Below are 23115 nucleotides of genomic sequence, written 5' to 3'. Positions count from 1 at the left end.
CACTCTTCTCTCTCTCCTCTCTCTCTCTCTCTCTCTGTCACTCCATCCCTCTCTCTCTCTCTCTCTCTCTCCCACCTCTCTCTCTCTCTCTCTCTCTCTCTCCCTCTCTCTCCCTCTCTCTCTCTCTCTCTCTCTCTCCCTCTCTCTCTCTCTCTCTCTCTCTCTCTCTCTCTCTCTCTCTCTCTCTCTCTCTCTCTCCCTCTCTCTCTCTCTCTCTCTCTCTCCCTCTCCCCCCCTCTGTCTCTCTCTCTCTCCCTCTCCCTCTCTCTCTCTCTCTCTCTCAGGGATGTGCGTCTCCTCATCCTGGAGCACTGTCGCTGGTCGGTGGTTCAGAAGTACGAGGCCGTCATGAAGGGTCTGACCGTCGACGACCTCATGACCTTTGTGACGGGGCTGAAGGCGGAGCTTTACACCGAGGGGCTGGTGCAGGGCAACTTCACCAGCACGGTGAGACACAGCACACACACACACACACACACACACACACACACACACACACACACACACACACTAAGCCTGAGCCCTGTGAATGCAGCGTATCGTAATCGTCTCCATGGTTACAGCTGAAATGCAGATTGAGATTATTTTGGACTTTGTGCTCACAGTCTGACTGCAGCTTCGAGACGCTCAGACTGTCCTCCTTTTCTCTGTTCATATCTTTATCAAATTAATACGTTTTTTTTTTTTTTTTTGGCCTGCTGAGGAAAACATTTTAAAACGTCACTTTGATCACTTCCCATCAGACTTGGGCTTTATTTTGAGCCTGATACAGGAAAAAAAAGATTAAATAGATGAAGCAAAACCAAAAATAATCACAGTGGCTGCCCTAAGTGCAGGTTTCTGTTTTGTGTTGATAAAAATGCGTAAAGTCTGTTAATTATGTTGAAGGAGGTTGGTTTTGGGATCGGTGTAAGTGGGTCAGGCTTTTAAAAACTTTGGGGGAAATCAGCAGTGTGTCCGTAGTGGCTGGTCCTGATGTGGTAAACTCCACCCGTGTGGCACTCCAGGCAGGTTAAAACAAACACTCAGAGGGATTTGATTTGTTTTGTCCCTGCAGGAGTCCATGGAGTTCCTGCAGTACTTCATCGAGTAAGTATCCGCTTCCTGGATTTATTCCACTTTTCTGTGTCTGTGGTTTTGAATCAGGACCAAAAATTAAATACATAAATAAATAATAAAAATTCCAAAATAAGAGCGCAAAAGAGTAATACTCAACACCCAAAAATGACTGTGACAGCACAGCATTAACCCAGGTGGTGGAGTCTCTGTAAACTGTAGAGGTAAACAGGCTTTCTGCAGGTATGTTGTCAGTTGTATTAAATATTGGGCATCATGAGTCATTAAATGCCCTTAAATTTGAATTTTTGCGATCTTAATTTCAACGCAAGCATTTTATCTGATTCATGTGTCGTCTTTTGTCAAAATGAGTTAACACTTAAAATGTCATGGAATTATAAATATCACTTGTAGTCCAGACCAGCCACGTTCCCAGCTAAAACTGAACCATGACCTGTGAAGTGTTTTTATCGTGTGTGTGTGTGTGTGTGTGTGTGTGTGTGTGTGTGTGTGTGTGTGTGTGTGTGTGCTCCCCGCAGTAAGCTGCAGTTCCAGCCTCTGTCAGTAGAGGTCCCCGTGCTGTTCCGGGTGGTGGAGTTGCCTCAGAAGCACCACCTCTGCAAAGTCAAGTCTCTCAACAAGGGAGACGCCAACTCCGAGGTCACCGTCTACTACCAGGTAGGACGCCGCCGCCGCCGCCACCGCCACCACCACCGCCACCTCGTGCCGTCTCCTGGTTTTCATTTGATCTAAATTTCACAGTGGCGTATCTGTGTGTGTGTGTGTGTGTGTGTGTGTGTGTGTGTGTGTTGCAGTCGGGGCTGAAGAACCTGAGGGAGCACACGCTGATGGAGCTGATGGTGGTGAGCATTATAGTTTTGTATTTTTTCATTATAATTTAATTTAATTTAATTTATTTAAATGTTGAGTTGGAGTTGAGTTGTTCTTGCTGTCAGTGTGAGTTAGCTGTTTTATTCTGATCTGCTTGTCAGATGAGCTCTTGACTCTGTGAAGGCAGTGACTCCCAGTCATGTCCACACGCTTGTTGTTCTCACACATTCGACCAAACTGACAAACAGGAAAAATAAACACATTTTCGGTAGATTTTTAATTTTATTTTAGTTTTGTAAGAACACAGTATTGTGTCGGTTAATTTTCTTTTTTCTAAAGTGTAGTTTTTTATTTTTATTTCAGTTAAACTAAAATGCTTATTCATACCTAGTAGTCCAGTCATTTTATGAAAAAACCTAGGACAAATTGCAAGAGAAGCAAACTCAACTGATTTTGTATCCTCAGTTTGTCCTGAGTGAGGGAAAAAAAGTCCCAAGAAATCCCATTGGTGGAAAGTTTTGAAAATCACCTATTTATGACCATATATTACCAAAAAAAACACTGTTTTTAACACACGGGGGAAAGGGGTTCAAAATTTGACTTTCAGATATCACTATAAAAATTCACAAGTTGATTACACACACAAAGACAAGAAAAAAAGTCAATTACAAGTTCTTTGAATTATTCTGTTTACACATGCATATCACACATTATCTGATTTGATATGCGCTAATAAGGAATATGAGGAATAAATGCCAGAACAGATATTTAAACAGTGAATTAAAAGGTTACTATATATATAGTAACCATTTAATTCACTGTTATATAGTAACCTTTTAATTCAAGGTTACTATATATATAGTAACCTTTTAATTTACTGTTTAAATGTCTCTTCTGGCATTTATTCCTTATATTCCTTATTAGCGCATATCAAATCAGATAATGTGTGATATGCATGTGTATACAGAATAATTCAAAGAACTGGTAATTGACTTTTTTTCTTGTCTTTGTGTGTGTAATCAACTTATGAATTTTTATAGTGATATCTGAAAGTCAAATGTTGAACCCCTTTCCCCTGTGTGTTAAAAACAGTGTTTTTTGGTAATATGTGGTCATAAATAGGTGATTTTCAAAACTTTCCACCAATGGGATTTCTTGGGACTTTTTTTCCTTCACTCAGGACAAACTGAGGATACAGAATCAGTTGAGTTTGCTTCTCTTGCAATTTGTCCTAGGTTGACCCCAATTTTGGCCTAAAATTACTGGACTATAGTTTTAGTTTTTAGTTTAGTTTTAGTGAATTAGAATAACCTTGGCACATATACATGTTTTACTGTGACGTAAATTCTGTTCAGCAAATGCACCAATGCCCTTAAATAAATCACTGTGTGTGTGTGTGTGTGTGTGTGTGTGTGTGTGTGTGTGTGTGTGTGTGTGTGGTGTAGCTCCCTGGGTGTGGTGTGAGTCCACATGGTGGTAGAATCTCCTCATCAGCTGCTGATCCACAGCACTGTGTTTGAGTCTCTCCATTCACTTCCATTCAGAAAAGCTGCCAACAGACAGTAACACTTGGAGCTCAGAAACCAGCAGCAGCAGAGAAGATGAACACCACACTAACAAAACACCTCCAGCACCCCTTTTTTTCTGGTCTATTTACAAATTACTTGTGAGGGTACTATCAGCTCATTTCAGGTTGCTCTGCAGAAGTTTGCCGCAGACACAATCTGCCGGATCTACTTTCCAGTTCAAACAGGAAAATAACAAGAAAAGCGCCGTTCTCCCAAAAAAATGGGAACTTGGCCTAATCTTCTTTGTTGCTGTTGGTTTCTGTGCTCTAAGTGTTATTTTAGTGAATGGAGAGACACAAATCCAGTGTTGTGGATCAGCACCTGATGAGAACACACTCCAAAGTTCAGTTTTGCTTTAAAGTGTGAAAAAAAAAAAATGCCTCGCTGAATTCTGTTGAAGCTCCCGGAGCCTCGTATCAGTTTGACACAAGCACTTTGAAAACCTTTGGCCCGTCCTTGTTGTTGCTGAGGACCTGAGAGGAGCCGCGTCCCTGAGAACTGAGGACAGAAAGTGAAAGACAGACTGCAGGCGTGTGATAATCCTCACCTCAGACTTTTCATCTTCACAGATGCACATGGAGGAGCCCTGCTTCGACTTCCTCAGGACCAAGGAGACGCTGGGGTCAGCTGCACTCTCATTCATCTACACTGCACACACACACACACACACACACTCACACACACACACACAGCAGCATCACTCACTGCCTCTGAGTCAGACATTATAGATGTAAATTACAAACCATAATGTTGCAGAGTATTTAACCTGTTTGAGGGCTGGGCATGATGTTGATATGTTAATGTTGTGATACAAGACTGTTGTCCCTTGTTAATCGCGGGAGTTACGTTCTAAAAATAACCCGCAATAGGTGAAATCCGCGAAGTAGTCAGCTTTATTTTTTATAATTATTCTAGATGTTTTAAGGCTGTAAAACCCCTCACTACACACTTTATACACTTTTCTCAGACAGGCATTAACCTTTTCTCACTTTTCTCTCTTGTTTAAACTCTCAAAGTTCAAACCTTCGTAGAAAAATAAGTCCGGTAAAAAAAAAAAAAAAAAAAGCATACATAATTGCACTAAAAAAAATCTGCAAAACTGCGAGGCCGCGAAACTGCGAGGCCACGAAAGGTGAACCGCGTTATAGCGAGGGACAACTGTATTGGTCTGTGTTTATCAAAGATGTCAGTTGTAAATATTTGATGAAAGCACCAATAGTCTACGGTGTCATCAGAATATCGATATGGAGGTAGCTGTTCAAAAATGTTAGATTTCACTGCCAGATATTCTGCTGTTGAGCAGGTGCTCGGTGCTGCCCCTGGTGGACAAAACAGTGAACTGCACTGTTTTCCTGTCTCACAGCAGACAGTGGACAAGCTGTTAAATGACATATTTTATCACATGCAGAGACTCAGAATAATGATTTCGGTTGTGTTGTCACTCTAATTAGAGCAAACTGCCTCTTCTTCATGATTAACCATGCTGGCCTCCTCAAAACACTGCAGTGGTCTGACCTCTGACCTCTCATGCTGCAGGTACCAGGTGTATCCAACCTGCAGGAACACCTCGGGGGTCCTGGGTTTCTCCGTCACCGTGGAAACACAGGCTACCAAGTTCAGGTGAGCTGACAGTTTCACCATAGAACCCATGCTTCCTTCAGTCTGTCTCCTCTCCTCCCATCATGCCTTGCTTCTCCTCCCCTCAGCACCGACTTCGTGGAGGGGAAGATCGAGGAGTTCCTGGTGAGTTTCGGCGAGCGCCTGTCGGGCCTGAGCGAGGAGGGCTTTAAGACCCAGGTGACGGCGCTCATCAAGCTGAAGGAGTGCGAGGACGCCCACCTGGGGGAGGAAGTGGACCGCAACTGGTTCGAGGTCGTCACGCAGCAGTACGTCTTCGACCGGCTCAACAAGGAGGTGGGACACACACACACACACACACACACACACACACACACACACACACACACACACACACATTTATACTATGTCCCAGTTACAGAACAAAACTGACCAAAAATTATAGAATTACCTGAAAATTAATTTACATTTTCCTTATCTTGTTAATTCTGAAGCAGGACAGTGTTGTGGTTCAAATGATCTCACTTAAATCCAGAGTTTAAAATTCAGGGAAGATGTAAAGATGTCAGACACCGAGTACCGTCCGGCCCGTGTTCGGTGTGTCCTCTCGCTCTTTTAGCTGTGACATCATCAGGTCTGTTACTGGTTCTGATCCAGTTCTGCTCTGGTTCTCCTGCAGATCGAGGCTCTGAAGCTCATCACCCAGGAGGAGCTGGTGTCCTGGTTCCTGCAGCACCGAGACGCCGGCAGCAGGAAGCTCAGTGTGCACGTGAGTGTGTGTGTGTGTGTGTGTGTGAGTGTGTGTGTGTGTGTGTGTGTGTGTATCCACTGCCTGAAATGAACTTTAGTTGCTTAACTGCACTAAGATATATTAATAAATATCTATTGAAGTGCATGTGTAATATAGATCTATAGAAAGTCAGGTGTAATATCGACCTGGCAGTGGCGGCAGGTGTAAACAGGTGTGTGTCCTGGACAGGTGGTGGGTTTCGGGACAGAGGAGAACGACCCGCCGGACCAGAGCCCCAGCCCCCCCGACACCCCGGCCACCTCCACCTACGGAGAGGTCTCCAAACTCACCTTCCTCGCGGCCTCCTCGTCCTTGTTGCAGGACGCCGCGCTCATCACCGACATCCGGGAGTTCACCTCCTCCCTCCCCCTGCACCCCTACCACAAGATCCTCAGCTAGGACGCCCGGGGGAGCGACCCGGCTCCTTCACTCTCTCTCTCTGGCGTCGGTGTTCACGTCAGACATAATAAAGTAACCATGGCAACAGGCACTAGATTTGAAAACCTGTCAAAGAGGACACCGTTAGGGCAGAGAGAAAGAAAAAAGGGATTAGACCTAAGACGTATTTTTGCCAGTGTTAGTCCTTTTCTTTTCCGTGGCTGGCTGTGATAATGCTGCATTCACATCCTGTGGGAAAAACGCAACATCTCAGCTTCCTGCCAGGAAACACCAGTCATGTCAGGCCTCAGATGGCAAAAAAACTCCTGTTCACGCTGCTTTCACATGTAAATTGGACTTGGAAACTACAGTCCCGTCTAGAGAATGACATTTTTTTTCAAATAAAGCTAATAATTCCAAGTAGGGATGGGAACAAGCACTCGTTGTGTAGCCACATGCTCAAGCTGTGAAATATTATTCAGAATTCACAAAGTGATTCAGCTTGTCTAAGAGTAGAAAAATAAAATTCCCTGCTTCCCGCTATATCCCTCACTTCAACCTGGCAGTTCTGACTGAAGCCACAGGGTGGCGCTGCAGCCTCCCTGAGGTCAGCTGAGCCCAGCTCTCCTTTAGGATGCAATATGGTGGCAGGTAAAAGAGAGAAAAGCAAGTAGAGCTTTTTCTTTTAATCACAGAACCAAGAAGTCTAAATTTCAATGCCCATATAAGTTTCATTTTTAAAACAAACACTGGAGTAGCTCTTGTTTTTATCTGATAGAGAACTCGACTACCAAATTACTTGAAATTCCCATCCCTAATTTCAAACTAGTTTTTGATCACAGATGTTAAAAGTGCTTGCTGAATTTTTATTTCACTCAAATGCATCATCCCTAATTTCACCTGTGCTGGAGGGAAAAATGATGATAATAATGAAAAGAAACCAAAGTGTACAGAAAAACTACAATCATGGAATCCAGACGGCTCCAGTTGAGTCTGAACCTGAGGAGACTTCCACGCGTTTAACTGTGAAATCGTTTGGACGGTTATTCCCAGATGACGTGAATGCAGCACAGTAACTCAGGGTTTTGGTTCCAAAATAAGAATCAGACAGAGGGCTGAAAGAGAAGCCGGACGGGCCAGAGACTCTCATATCATCACCTGTCACTTTTATCTCATGGAATTCAACACTGACAAACACATTTACCTTTCAATAATGACGCAGCATCTCAGAGTTTACATGTACATGTTCATACTGTAATATGTTGTCAGTGGAAAATGTAAATGAAGAAATAATGTATAGAAAATCAAGAGCTGATATGGTGGCCAGTGTTACAGAGCTGTGACTTGTTTTAACCCTTTGAAATCTGAGAAAATTCACGGGATTTCTGTCAAAAACATGGGGCAGTGGTGATCAGCAAATTATCAAAAAAACATTACTAAACATAATTCTTTTTTAAATTGGCAAAATAATAATAATAGTAATAATAATAATGATACCAGAAAATAGAAAAAGAGTAAAGCAAAACATTTCCTGAAAAAAATGCAGGTTAACTACTTTCTGTTGTTAAAGTGATGTATTTAAGGGTCAGATCAGTGATGCTGGATGGACAATTTTTTGAAAATTAGCACTAAAATAATAGGGAAAAAATAATGATGATAACACAAATGGATAATAGCCAGAAAATTACCAGAAAATCCCCCCCAAAAATGAAAAAGGTAAAGAAATGAAGTGAATTTTGGTGGCGGGGGGCCTTTGTGGGGGCTCCTGGGTTGTGAAGGGTTAACTCGGACTGCGCCGCAGAGGCAAACGGCAGTAACCTGTGTTGTGTGTGTGGGACGTCACGGCCGGGCTCTCAGGTGACACGCAGTCACAGCAGCAGCTTCATCAGGACTGGACAGAAACTTGAAGTCATTTTGTGTTTTACTGGCGACGCAGTTCCTGCTCTTTGCCTTCAGGGGGCAGCGTGGTGTGTCAGTACCGTTTCCATCCTACCTCTTGCCTTTAAAAACCACTGGACTCCTGGCATGTCAAACCATAGCCTGTTGTTTTATTCTGCGTGAATGTACATATTTATTAAAACAGACTGTAGAGCACCGTGGTCTGTTCTCTTCTTTATAGTCATTTATTTTTCTGCTGCGGTTTTCAAAATAAAGGACATTACAATTATGATTTCCTGTGGCACAAGAACAGAAGCTCTTCTCATACTGCAGATTTTGGATTTTCTTGGCTCCCAGACTATTTCATGTATTTCTACCTGTTTAAAATCCTCTGAAAGCTGTGAGCACCCAGAGCAGCTTTTATTAGTGAAAGTTTAGTTTGATCATCTGGCTTCTCTGCCCTGTGACAACACTTTTTTGTGGGAACTCTACACTCTACACTACAAATAAAATAAATGCATCATATTTGGCCCAAGTAGCCAGTTTTAAAAAATGACGTGGGTAAAATTATTAGAAACTTGTTTATAAATAATCATAAATGCAACTTTTCAAAATTAAAGCCCTTCTGTGTGCTTGTGGATATCAGAGAGTTTAAGCCATAGAAAGTGATCGCTAGAATATTCTCATGGTACCTTGTGATTAAAAGCACTGTAAGCTGCTATAGGGTCAGTATATTATGTCTGTGTTTTACAGACCTACTACATGCCCCTAATGGGATATTTTGTGAATAATCTGATTTGTTTTCCTGAAGAAGGTGAGAGAACAGAGTTCACAAGACTTGAGTCGGTCTACACGCCTACTGGAGCTGTGGTGGCTCCAGTAGGTGTGGTTTTATGGCCGTCATGCAGGCCTTGTTACAGGAAGTTGTGTGGGAGGCTGGGCTTAAATTTCACTCTTGTGAGTCATTTCATTTCGTCGTTTCATCATTTCTGTCCACACACGATAAGGCTGTTTTTTGTAATATCTGTATATAAAACATAACTCTGATGAATTTGAGGCCAGCGCAGCCGTGTTCATGAGCAGAGGAGCTCCAGGAGAAACCAGCAGGAGCCCACTGGCATCAGAAGGTGAGAATTACTTTTAGATTTTGCAAACTAAGTCACCTCTAGATCCAAAAACTGTGAGATATTTTGTCATGAAGGAAACTATCTGTGGCTGTGTCAGTTTTTGTGGTTAGCAGTCCTCATACAGAGCCTTAATCGTTTCCTGCTGGCTGCTGTGACTACGGATTCTGGGGGGAAGAAAGTCGGCGTCTTTGACGAAGTGGTGAGAGCAGCAAAAAGAACTGGGAACAAGAAAACAACTTTTTGGTGCATGATGAGGAAACACATAGTAATGTGACCATTTTCTCATTTTATCATAAAAATGAAGCCGGCGAAGTGAAAAGGGAGGTGGTCTGGTTTAGATCTGACCTGGGTTCAGTGGTCAGTGGTTTTCAAAGTGGGGAACACTTTGATGTCATGATAATTCAAATGCTTGCTGAGGTTCTGTGAAAGCTTACCCCTAAAATATTTTTTCAAAATGAATAAAGAAATTTAAATGACAGTCAAAGCAGCCTGAGGCTTCTTTGAGTATGATTTTTATTGTTTTAGTAATTTTCTGATCATACTTTTGTCATTTTTTGTAAATTCTTGCAGATGGTTGAGGCATTTCTTACTGATATGCTCGTTGCTTTGTCCCTACATGTTTTTGAAAGAAACCCAGAACTGTCTCAGGTTTCAAAGGGTTAATTCAGCAGACATCCCTACGACACAAAAATATGTAGCAGTGATTATTTCAACATTATGTGTCAATCTCACTGCTTTTAATTTATTTAACAAGTACAAGACCTGGACAATTCCATAATGAACACACACCAAAATATCTTTTCATATCAGAGTCACTTCAAGGTGGAGGTCTGGGGCCTCATGAGGGTCAAACCTGGGTTTGAAACAGTTTGAAAACATCTGGGGCCTCATTTATCAACCGTGCATACGCACAGATGTGTGCGTAATGGGTGCGTAAGAACATTCCCACGCAAAGAATGGGATTTATCAACTTGTACTTTTGCGTAGGAACATGTGTAAATTTAAGTACAACTCTTACCATGCGTACACACAAAACCTAGTGGTAGAACGGTGAAACCACAAATAGAACGCACGAAGAGAGTCACAGTGTTCAGCAACTTCACACGTTCCCTGTTTCCTCTAATTCATAAAAAAAATCTAACTTAGTATTTTAGCAGACAATTTCAATAATTGATGTAACAAGTTATAAAAGACAGCTGTGACAGGACAACCTGAAAAGAAAACTTGAAATGCAAGTGCCATGGCTTATCTTGTACTATTGGAGGATTTGGAGAACCGTTTTCAAAGAGCGTGCTGACAGTGAGAGCACAGAGTGGCATCTCAGCAGGTACCGCTTCCCCAAAAACATACTGATTGATTTATGCCGTGATTTACAACCAATTTTGAAGTGAGAGACAAAACGCACCAAAGCCATCCCAGTGCGCATCCAGCTCCTGTCCACCCTGGGACTTTTGGCCACCGGAACATTTCAGCTAGAGTTTGGAGACATATGCGGCATTTCGCAGCCGACACTAAACAGAATCATGCCGGCAGTGTTGGATGCAATAATTTCTCTGGCCCCAACTTATATTCAGTTCTCATACAGACATCACCAACAAGCCGAAATTCAACGAGGATTTCACGCCGTCGCCGGATTCCCAAACATAATTGGAGCCATAGATTGCACCCACATCGCAATAAAAACACCACCACACAATCCAATTTCATTCAACCAATGCACAAATAATCTGCGATGCAAATATGTCTCTGTTAAACGTTGTTGCCCGGTATCTTGGAGGAACGCACGACTCATTCATTCTGCAGAACAGCTCTGTGGGTGTGCGCCTCCAAGCAGGAGCTCTTGAGGATGGCTGGCTTATTAGTGAGTGTTACAACGTTTTGAAATTATTTTCTGGGCTTCGTATGGTTTATTATAACGGCTCTATGGGTAATCGGGGATAACCACTGAAGCCGTGGTTAATGACCCCCGGAGCCAACCCGAGGACCCCGCAGGAGCAGCGCTACAACCGGGCTCATGCTCGTTCAAGAACCATCATTGAGCGCGCGATAGGCCTGCTAAAAAGCCGAGGAAAAAAATCCATTCATGCGCTCTTAAAGGGATTGCTGCTACTATATATGGTCAATTGGAGGCGTTTCTGAATGCAAATGAGCCTAACCATGCACGAGCATGGCAGTTTAGCACAGGTGGGATTTATCATCACAGATTGCTTACTGGTGTGCGTACGACCGGTGTCCGCACATTTGATAAATACGGATTTTTTTGTACTTACACACATTCTAAGTTTCATTCCTACGAAAGAATTTAGAACCTTTTCTACGCACAGGTTGATAAATGAGGCCCCTGGAATTGAGTGTAGTCCAGTGGCAGACCTAAGCTTTAGATTGGTATATGAACCTCCCTGCTTGGGCCAGTGGTATTTGACCAGTAGGCCTACAGTAAACATGAAGATGGACTCTAAGTGGATTCATCACAGGCAGGAGTCAGCCAGCCTGTGGGACAGGACTGTACAGATCTGTGGAAAACGATACAATACAGTAAAAAAAAAAAACGAGGAAAAACTAAAGAAGATGCACAGCAGCCTGTTGGACAGACGGAAAATTCATTGTCAAAGGCAGATTTATTGTAAAATTGGATTTCAGTCCTGCCATATTTTGGCCCTGGTCTTCACCCTCAGCCTGCCAGCTCATAGCTGTTCTGCTTTATTTGTCAGTCAGACTGAACAGCTCACTTGTCCTTAGGGCAGGGGTGTCAAACTCGTGCCATGGAGGGCCAAGAGGCTGCAGGTTTTCATTCCAACCAACAACTCCACCAGGTGATTTCACTGATCACCCTACCTCCAAACAGAGAGGCGGGACTAATCAGTGAAATCACCTGGTGGAGTTGTTGGTTGGAATGAAAACCTGCAGCCTCTTGGCCCTCCATGGCACGAGTTTGACACCCCTGCCTTAGGGGTATCGAAGGCAATGAACTTTCTCTGGTTTCAGATGTCAGTGTCACGCCCACAGGACGGGACTGAGTAAATAAACATCCTGTTCAAACAAGATAGGCTGCTGACGCGACTACTGACGGCTAGACATAAGAGCACCGGTGGAAAAAAAAAAAAGAACAGTAGTCATTTTTAAATGAGGCACTTTTAAAACATGAATATTTATTTAAGCTTGATATTAACATAAAATGTATTTGAAGGTTGTGGACATTTATCTCCGGACCTCCGGTGTACGCACACTTGGAAAAAAAAAGGTAGAAAATGATATGAATGAATGAATTATAACATTATCACTCTTACTGTGTTGTTCAGTATCTCATCAATACATTGATAAGCTTTTTGTCACTTGTGGCATATGGACAGTCCCTGTCAGCCACTACTGGGATACAACAACATGCCCTGACTGGAGCTGTAATGAGGCCCTAAAGTCTGAGGCTCTGCACCCTACAGAGATCAAACTTATGAAGCTGACCATGCTGAATGATTCTTCCTCCAGGACCCACACAGTCTGGCCTGTAAATTTGGGCCATGGTATATTTTTTGGAAAACCTTCAAAGAACCTTCAGAACCAAATTTGTCTGTGAGCTTTTGTTTCTCTATCAAAGTCATAGCTACTTTTCTGATAATCTATTTATTATGATCTGCAGGCACTGGTCGTACCACTGGACACGTTTCCATGGCATCAATGAGGACTGAGGACACTACTGGTGCAGGTACACATGTCAAAGTGTTTTTGACTCACATAATGTTGATGCAACTTGCTGATTTTATCCTCCTTGAAAAAAGTCCTCCCAAACAAGTCTCTTTCATTCTGTCACACATTTTGTTTTAAGCCCTTCAAATATGACCACAGGGCTTTGACTCTTCATGCTGTTATTCTCTGTTTTGATTTTCAGTCGATCCAAAATGAGCCACTCAGCATCTAAGCCACCAACTCCCATTGAAGAATGGACCAAGGAAGAAGTTCACGAGTGGCTGATGACACAGGTCAAAGTTCATCCGAGTTATGCTAACAAGTTCCTTGAGGAGGAAGTGTCAGGGGATTATCTCATTGCCTTCGATAAGAAAGATATATTGGACTTGGGCATAAAACATGGTCCTGCGGTCAAAATCCTCTCTTACCTTGAAAGGTTGAAACAAGGAAAATATGAGTCACAGTACCCAGAATATGTGGAAAAATGGACGACGGAGCAAGTGAAGCAGTGGTTACTGCAGCATGTGAAGATATACAGCAAGTATGCAGAGCAGCTCCAAGAAGAAGAGGTGTCTGGTGATTGTCTTGTTTGCTTCAGTAAGCAAGATTTAGTGGATCTGCAGGTGAAAAGCGGTCCTGCTGTCAAGATTCTGCGTGAGCTCCGTGAGCTGAACAACAAGCCTGAGCCGACGCTGCAGCCCACGTCACAACCCAGCACCGGCCAGGAGGAGGCGCCACAACCCAGTCCGCCTCAGGCTCCACCCACCAAACAGCCAGAAGCAAACAAAGAAGAATTGATCAAAAATGAACCTAGAAATGAAAAAATGATCAAAAATGAATCCACAAAGGCTCAGCTGCCAGTTGAAGGAGCTGCCATAAAGGAGGAAGCTGCACAAAGCCTGAAACCCCTGAGGCCACAGGCCCAGGGGGCAAAGAGGAACAAATCTGATGGGGTAACATTTCTACATTGTTGATAAATCTCAGATAAAACATTCTGTGCAGTTTTCTAAGCTAGTCTAACAAGAGCGATTGAGGCAAGTTATTTTATCGTTTTTACACAAAGAAAATACAAAGTGCTTTACATAGGCCATAAAATGGGAATGAAAATAAGAATAAAAATGAACCACCATACAAACATTACATTAAATATGAACCAGGAGCAAGTAAAAGTTGAATAAAAAAAAGAGACTGTGATTGACTTGTGATTGAAGGGGTAAAGAGCAGCAAACTAAAGCCTCTCTAAACACCTTCTCAGGCAAAATACTCTCACACACACAACCCGGCCTCACTCAGGAGAATCAGATTTAATTCCCTAATCAGATCTTAAAGACACACTGTCTGCATTGTTTATTTGCAAGTGATCAGATCAGATTTGTGTGTCCAGACAACACCAACCTAACTGAACAGGTTGCTATGGTAACAACGTAGGTTACAACATATGCTAGTGAAGCTGGATGCAGGAGAAATGTACAGCAGCTCCTCCCCAAAGTGCCAGCAGACGGTTTATTTCAGCACCTCCACGCCGCTCTGCAAGCAGCAGCATCTGACGCTCCTCCCTCACTCTGGATGTGACATCGTTGTGTCGCATTCCGAGTGATGCAAAACACAGTCTGAAATCCGATTTGACTGTCCAGAGTGTCCAGATGCATCTGTAGAGATCCAGCTGGAATTGCATTTCAAACCACCTCAAAATTGGCTTTGGGCCAGATCTGCAAAATCACATTTCATGTTTTTTTTGGGTTTTTTTTTGCTGTCCAGACTTTCTAAAATTAATCTGGATACAATCGGAACATGAAAAAAAAAAAAAAATATATATATATATATATATATATTGGGCTGGCAGTCTGAACAAGGTCTAATAGACACTAGATCTTTATTTTATCATGGTCATGGCCACGACAAAATAAAGATGCGGCCCATTGTCTGAGAGATCTATCTAAACTCATATCATGCATTTAATCCAAATAACACCTAAAATTCAGTACAGTATACATTTTAAAAATATTTAAATGTCTAATGTGGTTTGCTTTGCTTGTCTGCTTGTTAGAGCTAAGTCTGTAAACCACTTTGGTTAACTTGTGTTGTCATTAAGAAAATAACATGAACATGGCGTGGAGATGACATTTACTATTTCACCTCTATATTTTTACAGATGGCAACTCAGTTAATCCAGGAAACTCTGGATGATTTGAGGAAACAAGATCTAAAATCTTTTCAGTTCCAGTTAAGACATTACACAGAATCCCAGCATGGACCCATTGCTCTGAGCAAACTGGAGGACAAGGACACCATTGACACCGCCAGCACAATGACCCAGCACTATGGAAATGAGAACGCGTTACAGGCCACTCTCAATATTCTTCCTACAATAAATCAGCGACAGCTTGCTCGTCAGCTGGAAAGCAAGATGGGTAAGAAAAACATAAAATTACTTGAAATACCTGAAAGTTTTTTGTTTGGCATGCTTTTTTTTTGGTATTTCAGTGAAAATCTGCATAATCATTGTTTGCACCACCAACTTTCACTATATCACACATTTAATGAAATGCATATCTGCTCTCAGGTTAATGTATATTTTTATTATCTCTGCCAGGCGACAGTCTGGAGGGGATCATGCATTTCGTTGTGTGTATCTGTCCACAGCTAGTCTTGCATACCACTGGGACCAGCAGCCTAATGTGTTTTGTGCACAGTTATAACAGTATGGTCAAGGATCTCTGATGGTTGCAGTGATTCAAAAGCTTTCAAAAAGTTTTGTACTGCGATTGAGTGCTGACTCCTCAGCTGGTCCCAGCACTGAACAAGGGGAGATACACATGGTGGAGATCTGCACTCTTGTAGTTGTATACATATATTCTATAAAAAGGCATTTTCCATGTTTTAAGAGCAACAGAGTTTATTTGAATGAAGAATGCCCTCTGTAAAGACTTCTAAGACGAAAGTGACAAAAAACAGTCCCAAGATTCTGTCTGGTTGAATCATAACTAAATTCACATTTTGAATTTTGACTTTCTCCTTAATAATTGTGACACATAAGCTTGGATGTGGAATAGTGGAATTAGAAAACCAACAAGAGAACTGCAGAGTACTTGCTTTATTCTTTCTATTGAAAGTGTCAGTAATAACTTATCTCTCAAGGGGAAATATATCAGTACATGCAGTATATCTAATATTTTTTAACAAGAAAACATGACAATTGTAGTCACCACAAACACACAACAGCATGGTAGTAGCCCTGCCCTGCTGGCACTTTTCTGTCCGTGCAAGCTAGCATCAGTCGATTATCAGCCCCAAAGTGAAGACAAACAATGAGCTGTCAACACTGTTTTTACAAACGCAGCAGTAAAATTTGAGTTTGCCCATTTTGTTACCTCAGCCGTCAGAGGACAATAGAAGTACACAATGTTTTGACACAGTACTTCTTCTCTTGTACTGCATTGGAATCAGAGAGGCTGCTGGGTGACACTTCTAGTCTGAACAGGCGAGCTGTGGATCACAGATATCACCTGCGCTGCACATCCATACAACATGCTGCCTGAACAAATGCTTAAATTACAGCAGCATTCATGGTGTTTGTTTTTCACACAGGTCAACTGAAGCTGCAGTGTCACAAAGAAGAAGCTCCACGGAGAGAAGCTAACCACGGTGACAAGTTGAAGAATTTATTAACTTGTGGGGGTAACTCCCTTGACCACTATGATAGATTTGTTGTTGTTGTGAACAAGAGTTGTCCTGAGCAGATAGAGTATCTCCAGTTTCTGAATAAGATGAAACTGTTTTGTGTCCTGGACTTTGACCCCAACTCTGCAGTCGAAGGTGGGCTGTGTCATTCCTACAGAGAGTCAAGAGTGGCCAATCTGCATGCTCCATCTCAGTATCAAGGACAGACTGATACTGTGATGAAGGACCTTAACCTTTACAAACAGACCAGCTGGGTTTTCTGCAATGGGAGACACGACCTTGACAGTGAATCAAACAGAGAGTTAGATTATAAGAACTGGTTGAGAAAAATTTGCAGAGACATAGAGCAGCTGGTTTCCTTCATTTGCAAGCCAGAGGTTCTTCCCTATGGAAGAACTCTCATCATATTTCTTCTGCTTTCATCAGTGCAAACGGAGAAAGACCCACTCTTTGAAACTTTCAGGACTTTCTACAAACACACAGAGGAGGAACACATCATCAGTATTTGTGAATCTCAGAGCACATATGAGAAATGGAAGGATCTGATACAGTCAAAGTGTGAGTGTGACATCACCAGGCAGTCAGTGTATGAGTTAACCCTCAGTGAGGTCAACGGAACTATAATGTCACTTGGACCATTTAATCAGTCATCTGGAAGGTTGCTTCCCTCTTCTGATTCCAGCTCTGTTGTTCTTAAGCAGATGGATGAAGACCTCATGACAGCTCTTGACATTTTGTGTCTGAATCAATGTGAAAATATCTATGAGGAAAACAGTGCAGAATTTGACAATTTCAGAATAAAAGTTGAGGAGGAATTCTTCAGAGGAGGCAAAGTCAAATGGTGGAACTTCTACTTCTGTGAGAAAAACAAAGCAAAGCCATTCATCAAGAGAGAAAAACATGAAAAACTAAAGAAGATGATCAGATCCCAGTCAAGGGATCCCACAAACCCATGTGTGCTGTTCAATCTCTTTCACCCTCCAGGTTGTGGTGGTACCACCTTAGCAATGCATGTGATGTGGGATCTTCGTCAGGACTTCAGATGTGCCATGTTGAAAGACAACACGTTGCCAAAACCAGAAGTTGCTATTCAAGTCCGAAAGCTGATGAAGCTTGAAAGTGACAAACCATATTCAGTTTTGTTGTTGGTTGATGATTCGAAGGAAACAGAGAATGCTCACCAACTTGTTAACTACATCCGTGAAGATGTTCTGGACAACTGCTCCCTGGATGATGCATCAAACTGCCAAGTGATCATTCTGAACTGTGTTCGTACCCTCAGCCCCAAGGAGCAATACCGGAAACTCAATTCAACACCGTGTCAGTACATCACTACATCACTAACACAAAAAGAGAAAGACGATTTTGAGGAGAAACTTAAAGAACTCAGAGAAACTCATAAAAAACCTGAAAACTTTTACAGCTTTATGATCATGAAGAACAACTTTATTCTTCCTGACTACATAAATGACATTGTTCGTAACACAGTGGAGAACTTTGACCTGAGTACAAAAGAAGCTCAACTCTTTGCCTTCCTAGCTTTACTGAACAACTGTGTGGCAGAATCTGAAATCTCTCTTTCACTTGCTGAGGATTTTTTGGGGATGAAAATGATTCGCTGGCGAGAGGATAGTGTACTGGAAAGAATGAGGCCATATTCAAACTTTCTTATTATAGACATAGTTGAGGAATTGGGAGGATACAAAGGAATCCGAATCCTTCATCGCACCATAGCTTCTGCATGTCTTGAGGAGTTTGAGAAAAGCTACCACATGAAAGTAAGTGACATAGCTATGGACATGCTTCACTGTGATCTGTTCTTCAGAGTTGGAGCTGGAAGAGACAGATTCATGCTCTCAATTCAGCGAATGCTAATTGAAAGGCAACGGAAGAAAGATGGAGATGAGAGACAGTCATTTTCTTCTCTCATAGAGAAAATACACAGCCAGCAAGGAAGACAAACTGTCCAAGACATCTTTGTCAAAGCATCATCCCAGTTTGTAAAAAGTGCATCCATTCCCCAGGCACTGGCACGATATTTGTACATCAATGAGCGTGATTTTCCAGAGGCTCTGAAATGGGCAGAAAAAGCCAAGGAAATCAAAGAAAACCCTAAAACAGTTGACACAATAGGACGGGTATACAAAAGCAATTTGCAATACAACATCCAGAGTGAAAAGCAGAAGACACTGCAAAATCCAGAGGATTTGGACAACAACATTAAGCTGGCAGTTAATGCCATTAAAGCTTTTCAAAGGGCTCAGGACCTGGCAAATACAGAGGATGAACTTGAGAAAGAAGCAACTGACCAGGACTCTGAGGACTATCCCATAAAATCATCGTACAATGTTTATGGCTATGTGGGTGAGCTGGAAGTTGCTTTCCTCGTCTTTGAGATATTGAGCAGATTACCATTCTTTGGGGAAGGTGATCCCATGAAGAAGAGGTACTTACAGAGTTTTCTGAAGGGGACATGCTCGATCACCAGTGTGTACAAGGAGGATACTGAGATCAACAACAGATACACTGACATTATCAAAGATCATGAGCGATTTCTACTTAGTTTGAAAACCAACATCAAAGACTCATTTGAATTCTTTGACTATTACTTCACACACCTGAAAGCAACCACCTTAGGAGAATTTGATTCAAAAAATTTCTTGACAGTCAGTGACCACTTTAAAAAGTATGTAACACTTTTTTGCTCTTCACTTGAGGAAAAAAGAACAGAACAAGCAAACAATCCTAAACTCAATTTGAAAATGGATTTGGAAGCACACAGACTGTTTCTTGAGAAGAACCATGCAGATACATTTGCTGGGATTTTTCAGCATTTGGACAAACATCCTGATGAGATGGAGAACATCTCTGCAAGCTATGAATTCTTGCAACAAAACCAACAATTCATCAACCAAAAACAAAAGACAAAGGAAAAAATCAATTACATTTTGTCAAACATAATTCTTAACCTTTTGAATCCAAGATCTAAATATGTGAAGAGTGACATCAAACTCTCTGCTCTCTGCAAGGAAACTCTGCAAGATGTTGGATTGGGGTATCCCTTCCCAGACCCGTACTACCTGGCTCTTCTGTTGTTCTGGCCAAGTTCGACTCAGGAAGACACAGAAATCAGGACATATGTTACTGCAATTCGAAAGTCATCCCACAGGCGTCTGTCTATTCTGTTTCGAAAGAGGAGCACTATTGCCTACTTCTACCTAGGAAAAGAAAAAGGGCTCAGGAGGCTTGTCCCAAAACCCAAACTTGATGAGTGTTTTTTAGAGATAAAACGTTCTGCTTTGGCACAACTTTGGCGGAATGGGGACATTTTTAAGGAGCAAGAAATCATCAAACGGCTTCATCGGGTCAGCGGAACCATTGAGCTTGGAGAGGTGTTTGCCATTTATGGCAAACTAAAAATCCCAGTGCATCCAGCTTTTGGTGGAATAAGAAGTGGTCTCAGCACAGAGAAGGTTTCCTTCTACCTTGGTTTTGCTATCAATGGTCCCATTGCATACGATATCCAGTATGAAAACTAGGGTAGTTTAGGTCGGCTGCAAAAGACAATATCACAAGCACTGAGCAAGACTGTGGTAAAACAAGTGTGGCAGCCAGTGATTCACTGTCAAGGCAATGTCAAACAAACAAGAACACCTGAGCAAAAGATGCATAAGAAAGACCACAGATGTAAACACATGTCCTGTAGCCAGTTTTCTACAGCAAGTATCCTGGGTGGGCACGGTCACTGATGGGCGGGGTCACTGATGCACTGATGTGTTTATCTGACTGCTCTTTTTTTTTTGTTGATGGAAAAGTGAACAAAAAAATCACTCCATGTCTTCTTTTGTGTGACTACAGATATTGATCATTGCTGTATAAAGTACAGGTTTGTTTGCTGGTTAATCTAATTTTCTAGATGTACACTGGCTAATGCTTTTGCAGTGACAGTAAATGTATAAGTCAAAATCAGCTCACTTTGAATCTTGAAGTAACGAGTATTGTATTTGTTTAAGTTTTAGTATGGAAAATGAATGTCACAACGCCTGTTGTAAAATGGTGTATTTGTGCAGACTGTGGCCTAAACAGTCTTCAAACTGGACGTCGCTGTATAAAATGACCTCTAGTGACCTGTAGGAGAATCACAGCCTCATCAAACTTTACAGACACAAACTAGAGAGCGAGGCCGTTCAGAGGAGCTCTGCTTCTCCAGCTGGACTGACAGTGAGGGCCAGTTTCTGAGACATTTCCCCAAATGTCAAAAGTTTTTGACACCAAATCAAAGCATGAATTTTTCTATGGTGTTCAACAAGATCTTGGTGTCCTCAAGAGGTATTTTGGAGGGATTTTAGTCTTTTTTTTTTCATCTTTAATCTTTCAATATTTCTGTAAAAGTATGGTAAACTCTCAGTAAGGCTCTGGAAGAATTTAGGAAGCTAAAGTATGTTATTATGTTGTCCTGTACACCTGCATAGGGTGATAACCTGGAGTAAAACCACTGAAAATTAATGCTTGGGCAGATAATCACATTTGTAGATTTATTGGGTTATACTGATAAGGGAGCTTTGTTTGTAATATCTGCACTAACTGGCCTGCTGTATAAAATGATGCTGAAATACTGGAGGTGTGAATTCTATTGATCTGAATCTTTACAGTTTTAGTACCCAGCCACAAAATGTGGATTTAATGCTCACATAACAGCTTTCATGATTTGCTGCCTGTATATTACACAGCCTGAGTCACTGACACTTTTATTTTGATGGAGTCTCCATTAAAACCTCCAGTGAAAATAATGAGATTACAGGTCACGTGGTGACGTATTTTTACATTTTTTTTTTTTTTTAATTATGTTTCTTGTTCCTTTTTTCTTATTATACTTGTTAGCTCTAGCTCAATATGTTGCATTTGTTTGCACAAGATGTGTTGTATAAACTAAAGCCATCTGATTGAAGAGTTGTCTTTTTGGCTTCACATTGGTTTTATTTTTTATTAATTTTGCTTTGTAATAAAGTGACTTGGAACACTTGGAAAATGCAGGATGTGTGGAGTGTGTTTACTAAATGGTACTCTGACACTGTAGGTGCACAGCACACTAGAGCAGATCTGAGGTCACTGGGTGATGTGCTGCCCTCTGCTGGCCACATTCTGACTGACAGCTCATAAAGCAATTGACCAGACTGTTAATATTAAATAGCAAAACAGCATCAAATTAAAGAAACATATTTGGAATTTTTTTTTTTTTTAAGCATTTTTTTAAGCCCAAGGCTCCACCTGTGCTGCCCCCTACTGGCCGTGTCTCAGGCCTGCAGCTGATCCCCTCAGCAGATTCTACTCTGACATGGGATTCAGGAACAAGGAGATCCTGCTGATCTGAGCCCAGAATCAGCAGATTGTTTTCTTCTGAATCGGCCCAAGTCACAGCAACGTCTCTTCAGAGTCCAGATGCTGAGGAGGAGGTTGGGGTTCTGGACTCAGACCAGCAGGATTTCCTTCAGACTGGATCCCACAGGAGGACGGCTAGCTTTCACTTTTTTCTCTCAGAAATGTGTGAGTTTCATTCATTTTGAAGTGAGAGGTTTGAATCTCACAACGAAACAACAAATCAACTCACCTGGGAGCTTCTCGAATATCCTGCGATGCATTTTGTGTAGCTAAGGTGAGATAAAACACACACACATTTTTGTTCATTTTATCTTTATTTATACGGTTAGATTTCATACTGAAATTATGATCATCTGCGTCACTCTCAGCCATACATGAAAAACATTTACACTTTTTAAATACAAGATAAAATGTGGATTTTTAAAAAAGTTTTACTATTAAAAAATGAAAATCCTTTCATTAGATCACCCTTTTTATTCCAACAACAAAACAACTTTCCTGTGTAAAAAAAAATGAATTACACACACATTTCCATCCATCCATCTTCTGAACGCACTACATGCATTACCTTTATTTGTTAAAGCACTATAAGGTCGTCGGCGTAAGGTTACTACGTGGAAGTTTCCTGCAGACGCTGGCTGCCGGATCTACTTTCCAATTTCAACAGGAAAATAAAAGCGATAGGACAGTTTAATTTCCTCAAAAAATGGGAGCCAGGACTTGTTTTTTCTGTAGTGATGATCCTGTGTGTTGGTGCTGGTTTCTGTGCTGAAAGAGTAATTTTCTATTGTTTTGTATGGAAGTGAATGGAGAGACACAAACACAGTGCTGTGGATCAGCAGCCCAGAGGAGCAATGGACCAGCTAATGAGGAGATTTCAGCACCATGCTGGACGGCACACACACGCACACACACGCTGGATTTAAATCTGAGTTTTGCAGTGTGAGTCAGGATTGCAGGGTTTGTGCAGTTTGTGCAGCGACCTTCATTACAACAAAAAACATGGAAACTAATGAACGAGCAGCTTCACTGCATCTCGTTAAAAAGCCTTCAGCTCAGATCTGAGATCAGCCGCTCAGTGAGGAGGGGGAGGGGGAGGAGGAGGAGCCGAGCAGATGAAGGCGTGCTGAGTTTCGGCGGAGCAGTTTGTTGGCTTCCAGCTCCTGGG

General features: G+C 41.9%; 3 protein-coding genes across 4 annotated transcripts in view; 2 read left to right on the top strand and 1 right to left on the bottom strand.

The window, feature by feature from the left end:
• nrd1b (nardilysin b (N-arginine dibasic convertase)) overlaps positions 1 to 8300 on the top strand; it is a 24692-nt gene extending 16392 nt beyond the window's left edge. Inside the window, exons 11-19 of the mRNA XM_030048799.1 lie at positions 281 to 447; positions 1058 to 1089; positions 1596 to 1734; positions 1872 to 1919; positions 4025 to 4077; positions 4992 to 5075; positions 5162 to 5369; positions 5713 to 5802; positions 6013 to 8300. Of these exons, the coding sequence (XP_029904659.1) occupies positions 281 to 447; positions 1058 to 1089; positions 1596 to 1734; positions 1872 to 1919; positions 4025 to 4077; positions 4992 to 5075; positions 5162 to 5369; positions 5713 to 5802; positions 6013 to 6222 (1031 nt within the window). The 3' untranslated portion in view covers positions 6223 to 8300. The remainder of the gene's footprint in view (positions 1 to 280; positions 448 to 1057; positions 1090 to 1595; positions 1735 to 1871; positions 1920 to 4024; positions 4078 to 4991; positions 5076 to 5161; positions 5370 to 5712; positions 5803 to 6012) is intronic.
• Positions 8301 to 9070: 770 nt separating this feature from the next.
• On the top strand, positions 9071 to 20706 carry LOC115358343 (sterile alpha motif domain-containing protein 9-like). 2 transcript variants are annotated; one of them, XM_030050280.1, is made up of 5 exons: positions 9071 to 9206; positions 12841 to 12906; positions 13090 to 13840; positions 15040 to 15298; positions 16476 to 20706. In XM_030050280.1, exons 3-5 carry the CDS (start codon positions 13100 to 13102, stop codon positions 20105 to 20107), a joined length of 4632 nt encoding a protein of 1543 aa, XP_029906140.1. In that variant the 5' UTR covers positions 9071 to 9206; positions 12841 to 12906; positions 13090 to 13099; the 3' UTR covers positions 20108 to 20706. The 2 variants fall into 2 exon arrangements, with proteins under 2 accessions (XP_029906140.1, XP_029906141.1); XM_030050281.1 differs by lacking the exon at positions 9071 to 9206 and adding an exon at positions 10506 to 11067.
• Positions 20707 to 22314: 1608 nt separating this feature from the next.
• frem1b (Fras1 related extracellular matrix 1b) overlaps positions 22315 to 23115 on the bottom strand; it is a 68527-nt gene continuing 67726 nt past the window's right edge. The window contains exon 34 of the mRNA XM_030048798.1: positions 22315 to 23115. This exon is cut by the window's right edge and continues 80 nt beyond it. Within this exon, the coding sequence (XP_029904658.1) occupies positions 23023 to 23115 (93 nt within the window). The 3' untranslated portion in view covers positions 22315 to 23022.

This window comes from Myripristis murdjan, chromosome 4, assembly GCF_902150065.1.
Source record: "Myripristis murdjan chromosome 4, fMyrMur1.1, whole genome shotgun sequence".
NCBI classification, from domain to species: Eukaryota; Metazoa; Chordata; class Actinopteri; order Holocentriformes; family Holocentridae; genus Myripristis; species Myripristis murdjan.
This window is presented reverse-complemented; position numbering and strand designations above follow the sequence as displayed.